This window comes from Scyliorhinus torazame, chromosome 5, assembly GCF_047496885.1.
Source record: "Scyliorhinus torazame isolate Kashiwa2021f chromosome 5, sScyTor2.1, whole genome shotgun sequence".
NCBI lineage: Eukaryota > Metazoa > Chordata > Chondrichthyes > Carcharhiniformes > Scyliorhinidae > Scyliorhinus > Scyliorhinus torazame.
Window position 1 is genome coordinate 79,139,932 of NC_092711.1, and position 8,765 is coordinate 79,148,696.

At 45.9% G+C, this 8,765-nt stretch overlaps 1 protein-coding gene across 1 annotated transcript; it reads left to right on the forward strand.

Annotated features, from left to right (window-relative positions):
• The first annotated feature begins 1,973 nt into the window (after nt 1–1,973).
• LOC140418569 (uncharacterized) lies at nt 1,974–7,907 on the forward strand. Its single transcript, XM_072502091.1, has 2 exons — nt 1,974–2,117; nt 2,747–7,907. Exon 2 carries the CDS (start codon nt 3,114–3,116, stop codon nt 4,083–4,085), a length of 972 nt encoding a protein of 323 aa, XP_072358192.1. The 5' UTR covers nt 1,974–2,117; nt 2,747–3,113; the 3' UTR covers nt 4,086–7,907.
• Nucleotides 7,908–8,765: the final 858 nt, after the last annotated feature.

The following is an 8,765-nucleotide window of genomic DNA, read 5'->3' on the forward strand; positions in this document are numbered from 1 at the left end:
GATTGGCCACACAAAATAGCCCATTAATTGGAAAAATTTAATTGGGTACTCTAAAAAAATTTTTTTTTAAGAATTGGGGATGTTTGCATGTGACTAAATAATGTTCAGCACCATTCACGGCTCCTCAGACACTGACGCAATCTGTCGAATTTGCAGACAGCAGGACACAGAGATGATAGGTAGAAAGTAATGAATAAGGTTTATTACGATACAAATCCAAACTCCTTCACTCCCCAAAGAATCTCCTTCCTTGATTGTCCCCAGACGAGGATTTTATGTGAGATGGGGCTCTCCCTGTTAAGGGGAAGCCCCGCTCCCTTAAAGGGGCAGTTCCTATTCTGGGGACGTCATGGGAAATTGTATGGTCCTGTCCCGGGACCTCCATTGGGGTTATAACACAATCCATGTCCAAATGCAGCAAGACCTGGGCAATATCCAGGCTTGAGCTGAACGTGGCAAGTTACCTTCACGCCACACAAGTGCCAGGCAATGACCGTCTCTAACGAAAGAGGATCTAATGATTGACCCTTAACATTCAATGGCATTACCATCGCTGAACCTCCCACAATCAACATCCTGGGGGTTAGCACTGACCAGAAAATGAACTGGATTAGCCATATAAATATTGTGGCTACCAGAGCAGGTCGGAGGCCAGGAATCCTGCGGCACGTAACTCACCAAAGCCAGTCCACCATTTGCAAGGCACAGGTCAGGAGCATGATGGAATATTCCCCAATTGCCTGTATGAGTGCAGCTCCAACAACATTCAAGAAGCTTGACAACATCCAGAAAAAACAAGCCCATTTGATTGGCACCCCATCCACAAACATTCAATCTCACTACACCGGCGAACAGTAGCAGCAGTGTGTACCAGCTACAAGATGCACAATAACTCACCCAGGTTCATTTAAGCAGCACCTTCCAAACTCATAACCTCTACCATCCAGAAGGACAAGAGCAGCAGATACATCGACACACCATCACCTGGAGGTTCCCCTCCAAGTTACTCCTGACTTGGAAATATATTAATGTTCCTTCACTGTCGCTGGGTCAAAATCCTGGATGCAGCCTCATCCTCGAGTTACAGAACAGACTTTCTCCTGTCAATATAGAGCTGCAGGATTGGACTGTGGTTTGTTTATTGCTCATCTTCAGTTAATACAGTTTAGGAGTGATTTAAATTTAAAACAAGCTTTTCAGACATGATGGTCTATTCATACATAAATGAGATGCTATAGGGCACAAACTGCATCCAAATAGGGCTGATTTACATCAGAAATAAATATTGAAATGAACATGGGTCCGGCATGGATGTGATTAACAGCAGCAATAACTGCAGAATCAAAAACAGTTAGGAATAGGGTGGAGGCATGAGCTTAAGTAGGGTGATCTTTCCAAGGGCTGGTGCAGACTCAATGGGCCGAATGGCCTCCTGCACTGTAACGTCTATGATATGATATGATGATAAGGTGGAGTTGAACTCGTGTCTCTAGCCCACTGTGCCACCCCACATCTGTGGACACTAAGTGGCAATTTAGTATAGCAGATCCACTTAACCTGCACATCTTTGGATTGTGGGAGCAAACCAGAGCACATAGAGGAAACGCACACAGACATGGGGAGAAAGTGTAAACAGTCTCCCAAGGCCGGAATTGAACTTGAGAGTCTGATGCTGTGCCACCGAAGTACTTCACTCAGCCACCCCACATTTTGAGTTTACATTTGACTGGAGCTATTGGATTCTTCTGTCATGTTGGAAAACTTTAGGGCATTTGAAATTCTCCACCAATTCCTACTCCATCTTTCTGATGGATAATGAAGGGTCTGTGCACATTCCCCCCCAATATCCACATCACAGCAAAAAAGATCACGAGTCACTAATTAGGATTTTAGATGGGGCTGTATTTACCCAGCACTCCCGCGGTAGTGAATGTCCCCCATTCACATCAGAGGAATATGCTGCGCAGGCGCAGTAGTGACCAGTATGGGAGCATGCGCAGTGCGAGTAATGGCGACGAGGAGAGTCACTCATTTGTCGTCTCTGCAGCGGGAAGGATGCGGAAACTCTGACGGAACGATGGAGCCGGATCTGGAGAGGGAGGGTTTCTAAACACCTGGTGAGGGCCGCAAATCCAGAATCAGACTCTGCAAATCCCGCGTTTCCAGCTCCGGGTCTTTATTTCCCCCAGACCGGGACAACACGTTTTAAAATCAATGCCCCGCTCTCGGGCTGCGCCTGTTATTCGCCGCCCAGAGGAGTCTTTGGACCATATATTTATATCCAGTGAGATGTCGCAGTCTCCGTCTCGTTACCTGAAGGAATTGCTTCGCCATTTGGTTTGCACTACACCCCCACACTCCCAATCACTGCCCAGTGTGGAGGGGGCTGGGTAAGTCATAGGGATCTGCTCTTGGGCCTGGTTAAAGCAGCAGCCTGTAGATCAGCAGGGGGTAACTCCGGCTGTCGGCCCCTCTTCTGTGGTCTTGTCAATCCCCGGGTTGTCCTGGAGAGGGGGTATGCGGTGTCTACCGGAACACTTGAGACCTTCCACACTGGTGGCCACCTCAGGGTGCAGAATGTCTCATAGACACTGGAAACAACATTCTGGTGTAGTTGAGAAGGAGGTTTGATTGGACCACAAGTTTGGGGAAACAAGAGAAAAAAACCATAGAAACTGGAATTGTCTGTTCTGAATTTCTATCCTGTACTAATGGTAATACTGACACTGTCAATGTCTTTTACAAGGTACAAGAGAACGTTAATTTGCAGATGGGAAACTCAGACCAAACATCACATCAAGATCTGACTGTCACTCAATTCATCAGGACCTGAATATCATCGGTCTTTGAATGTGGAAGGAGAAATGCTTGTTGGTTCTGTCAGTGTGAAAAAATTTCAAACATCAGTGTGACTGGAAAAGCACAAAGACCCACACAACACACACCCGAGTGAGAGAGTTCCAGTGAACTGACTGTGGAAAGACTTTAACCAGTTACACAGCCTGAAAAAACAGCACATCATTCATAACGGGGAGAAACTGTACACGTGTTCTGTGTGTGGACGAGGCTTCCATTGATCATCCAATCTGGAGAGACACAAGGACTCGGACACAATGGAGAAACCGTGGAAATGTGGGGACTGTGGGAAGGGATTCAATTACCCATCCCTGCTGGAAATGCATCGACGCAGTCACACTGGAGAGAGGCCATTCACCTGCTCTGTGTGTGGTAAGGGATTTATTCAGTCATCCCACCTGCTGACACATCAGCAAGTTCACATTGATGAGAGGCTGTTTAACCAGTCAGACTGTGATAACTTTAAAAGCTCCGAGGACCTGGTCAAGCACCAGGTTGTTCGCACTGAGAGACAGTTCAGCTGCTCTCACTGTGGGAAGCTATTCAAACGATCACAGAATCTCATTGAACATGAACGCACTCACACTGGGGAGAGACCATTCACCTGCTCTGTGTGTGGGAAAGGATTCGCTCGATCATCCCACCTCGCTACTCACAGACTGGTTCACAGTGATAACAGACCTTTCAAATGTACTGAATGCGAGAAGAGTTATAAAACCACAAGTGATCTGCTGATACACCAACGAGTTCACAACAAGGAGAGGCCGTTCAGATGTACAGTGTGTGGGAAGGGATTTACTCAGTTATCTGGCCTCCAGAAACACCAGCGAGTTCACACTGGGGAGAGGTCATTCACCTGCTCCTTATGTGGAAAGGGATTCATTTATTTAACCAGCCTCCGATCACACCAACTTGTTCACTCGGATAAAAAACCTTTCAAATGTTCTGAATGTGAGAAGAGCTTTAAAACCACAAGTGTTCTGCTGAGACATCAGCGAGTTCACACTGGGGAGAGGCCGTTCACCTGCTCTGACTGTGGGAAGGGATTCACTCGCTCATCCCACCTGCTGACACATCAGCACACGCACACCGGGGAGAGACCGTTCACCTTCTCTGAGTATGAGAAGGGATTTACTCGGACAGCTCATCTGACACAGCAACAGGTCGATAAATGTCTGCAGGGTTTGGATTCTGCTGTTATTGCTGCTGTTAATCACATCCAGCACTGAACCATGTTCATTCTGACTGTTGGAGTTTGTTTTTGCTGATGTTAATAATCCCTATAACTGGGCTGGAGTTTAATCCTCTGAATATATGTCAAGTGAACTAATATTGTTTCAGACACAATCGAGACCTTCATTTCTCCAGGATAAGAGGAGATTAATTGATGTCCTGTTACTCACTGCTGCATTTTTGTGACCTTTCCTCCTTTCTAACTCGAGATTATTTCAGTTCTCACACCTTCAGTTACTCTCACAACCGCGTCCCAGCTCCCCATCACTTCCAGTGTGTCTGCCTTAGCTTTGGCATCCAGGGGAGGTATTGGTAACAAACCCAGGATCACTAAAACAAAACCCAGTCATTTGTACTGTGGATCTGGTCAAGCACCAGGTTGTTCGCACTGAGACAGTTCAGTTGTTCTCACTGTGGGAAGCTGTTTAAACGATCACAGAATCTCATTGAACATGAACGCACTCACACTGGGATGAGTAACATGAAGGTGGTCAGTACAAATGTTACAACGACATCCGAAAAAAGGATCCTTACAAACTTCTGCACTGTGGACCACCTAGAATCATATCATATCTCTGGGAAAATACTGCAGTCGACCAGCCGTGTGGAGGCAGCACTGAAATTGGTTCAGTTTGTACTGATGTGCTTGTCTCCCCAATCACCGAGGATGGAGATGTTTCTGGAGCCTCCTCCTCCTGTGATTTGTTTAATTGTTCACCACCATGTCGATGTTGCAGGACTGCAGCTTTGATCTGAACTACTATGAGTGAGATCGCTTAGCCCTGCCTACAACATGCTGCTTCCGCTGTTTAACACGTTTATAGTCTCCTGTTATAGGGTCACCAGATGGAATCTATTTTATGGATAGCTGGTGCTGCTCCTGACATGTTCCCTCCACTCCATGTTGAACCAGGGTTGGTCCCTTGGCTTGATGGTAATGGTAGAGTGAGGGATATGCTGGCCTATGAGCTTACAGATTGTGTTTAAGTATTGTGCTGCTGGTGGCTCACAGCACCTCATGGATGCCCAGTTTTGATCTAGATCTGTCCAATTTTTTTGTGCACTCCCAGAACTGGTTGATCTCCCCAAATGCATGACCTCACACTTCTCTGTGTTAAATTCCCTATTGCCCCTGTATTGCCCACTCCACCAATCCATCTCTATTGTTTTGGAGATGATAGCTATCCGCTACAATGTCCAGAATTCGGCCAATCTTTGTGTCGTCTGCAAATTTCCTAATCATGCTCCCTATGTTCACATCCAAATTGTTACTATATAGCCCACATAGTTCCGAACACCGAGCCCTGTGGCACACCACTTGAAACAACTTTTCCAATTGCAAGGGCAGCCAATGACCCTATTACTGAGCCAATGTTTTATCCAGTTTGCCACATTACCCTGTATTCCATGGGCTTTCACCTTTTGCCATGTGGGAATTTGTCAAACGCCTTGCTAAAATCTATGTGCACAACATCTACTGCACTACCTTTTTCAACACGTCTTGTCACTTCCTCAAATAATTTGATCAAATTTGTGATGCAAGAACTTCCTTTAACAAATCCATGCTGTCTATCCCAGACTAGTCGATGCCTTTCTATGTGACAGTTAATCCTATCTCTCAGGATTAATTCTACTAATGGTGAGAATCAGCTCACTACCACAGGGAGTGGGTGAAGTGAAGAGTACAGATGTGTTGAAGGGGAAACTAGACAAACACAAGAGGGAGATGGGAATAGAGGATTACAATGAGAGATTTAGATGTGGAAAGATGGGAGGAGCTTGAGTGGAGCAGAAACCCCAGCAGGGACTGGTTGGGCTGAATGGTCTGTTGCTGTGCTGTATATCCTATGTAATCGAGCTCTGAATCCACTGTGTTATTTCTGTTTGTGTCGGGAAGCAGCATGACGTTAAACTGAGGACTAAAATCAAAATCTCCCAGGCTATTGTCCTTCCCACCCTGCTGTGTGGAGCAGAATCCTGGGGATGCTGTAGGAGCGACATCAAAGCTCTGGAACTCTTCCGGCAAAGACACCTGAGGACCATCATGAAAATTCAATAGCAGGACAAAAATCTCAAAACAACCTGGTTCCCCATCGTGCTGGGCTCAACAGCATGGAGACCATCCTCCAGAACATTCAACTGAGAGGCCAGGCCATATCTCTCACATGGATGACTATACAATCCACAAGCAGACCTTCAATGGGGATTGTCTCAGGGCAAACAACATCAAGGTGGTCAGTACAAATGATACAAGGACATCCAAAATAGGATCCTCACAAACCTCTGCACTGCAGACCACCTCTCTGGGAAAAGACTGCAATCGACCGGTCCATGTGGAAGCAAGACTGAAATTGGTTCAGTTTGTTTCAAGGACCATCAACCGCAAGCTCATAACACCCGACATTCCCAGAGAAAGACCAGAGATGAAGCAGCTACAGAGGTTCCCCCTAAGCACCAACAACAACATAAACTGCCAGTTCTGTGGACGTCCATGTCGATCCCACATCAGACCCTCAGTCACGAGAGGACCCACAGAAAACAATGTAATTAATGACAGCTTGGACATACTTGAACAATGTGGAGTTGACCTCAACATTATCCCTGTTCTCCGGCTGGGATCACTGTACTCTGTCTGATTATTGCAGAGCTGTTAATGAAGTCAGTAAAAGACAGTCTGTTGTTGGGCGCTTGATTATAGAAATGTAGAAAATTGAAGGAGTGGCCATTTGGCCCTTCGAGCCTGTTGCCCCATTCATCATGATCATGGCTGATCTCCCAAGTCAGTAACCTATTCCTGCTTTTCCCTCATATCCTTTGATCCCTTTAGCCCCAAGCTCTATATTATCTGGTGTCTGAAACCACAGGGTTCAATATTTAGAGTCAACAAGATGAACAAGGATGTGTTCATCAGGGCCCAATTCTCCAGCTGGATATTCACAGGAGAAAGTCAGTCTGTTATCCAACACATTGAGGGAATTGAACAGAGAAAAATCCCGATTGTAAGAACCCGCAAATCATTTGTAAATAACTGTCAAATGTTGGCAGGTTCCAACTGTCGAATTCCATCACATTGAAGTCAGTGAGAGGTGGGAGAGTGGTTATTCTGGAACTAAAAAACACCAGTTAGATCACAGCTAGAGTACTAAGTACAGTTCTGGTCACCGCATTACAGAGAATAGGGACTAGCTCAGTCTCAGCCAGTAGAAACATGGTGTGCTGAATGGCCTCCTCTGTTAACTTTTAGGATTCCGTGATGACAAGTGGTCCTTGTGTTTTCATCCAAGACTGGTCACGGCCCAGTCATTTACTCCCAAGTGTTGATGTGATGGTTCAAGCCAAGAGGTGTCTTATGGAATCTGTGGTTCAAGCTTGTATTTTTAGGGACAGATGCTCATTGAAAAGGGAAACTGAGAAAGGAAACTGACTCTCAGCTGTCAAAGAATCTAAGACCGAAATTGAGTCGAATCGTATCAAAGGACAAAGAGAACCGTCAGAGCTCAGTCGCAGATGATGGATTCAGTGGTGCAGTACAGGCAGGTTGAGGAGTCTGGATCCAGAAGCTGAAAATAAGCAAAGATGCAGTTTCTGAAGCTAACATTGGGGGAGATAAACCATCCAGATCATCGTAAGACCATATGATATAGGAGCAGAATTAGCCCATTTGGCCCATCAAGTCTACCCAGCCATTGAATCATGTCTGATATGTTTCTCATCCCAATTCTCCTGTCTTCTCCCCATAACCCATGGAGAGGGGTAGGTAGTGCTGAGGAAGGAGGGATGCTGCAGAAGAACTTGGACAGGCTAGGAGAGTGGGCAAGTAAGTGGCAGATGAAATACAATATGGAAAAGTGAGAGGTTCTGCACTTTGGAAGGAGGAATAGAGGCAGAGACTACTTTCTACATGGGAAAAGGCTTCAAAATCAGAAGCACAAAGGGACTTAGGAGTCCTTGTTCACGATTCTCTAGGTTAACATGCAGGTTCAGTTGGCAGTTGCGAAGGCAAATGCAATGTTACCATTCATGTCGAGAGGGCTCAAATACAAGAGCAGGGATGTACTTCTGAGGCTGTGTAAGTCTGGTCAGACCCCATTTGAAGTATTGTGAGCAGTTCTGGTCCCCGTGTCTAAGGAAGGATGTGCTAGCTTTGGAAAGGATCCAGAGGAGGTTCACAAGAATGATCCCTGGAATGAAGAGCTTCTCATATGAGGAGTAGTTGAGGATTCTGGGTCTGTACTCGATGGAGTTTAGAAGGATGAGGACGGATCTCCTGAGTCTTACATAATACCGTGCGGCCTAGAAAGAGTGGACGTGGAGAAGATGTTTCCATGACTAGGAGAAAATAGAACCCGATGGCAAAGCTTCAAACTGAAGGGACGATCCTTTAAAACAGAGATGAGGAGGAATCTCTTCAGCCAGAGGGTGGTGAATCGTGGGACGCATTGCCACAGAAGGCTGTGGAGGTCAAGTTACTGAGTGTGTTTAAGACAGATATGGATAGGTTCCTGATTAATAAGGGGATCAGGGGTTATGGGGAGAAGGCAGGAGAATGGGGATGACTAAATGGCAGAGCAGACTCGATGGGCTGAATGGCCTAATTCTGCTCCTGTATCTTATGGTGTTAATGTAATAAAACATCCCAAGGTGTTTCAGAAAGAAGAATATGACATTGAGGCACA

What these genes read in the sequence shown, in the direction of transcription:
- LOC140418569 (XM_072502091.1), top strand. Translation starts at nt 3,114, where the DNA reads ATGGAGAAACCGTGGAAATGTGGGGACTGTGGGAAGGGATTCAATTAC.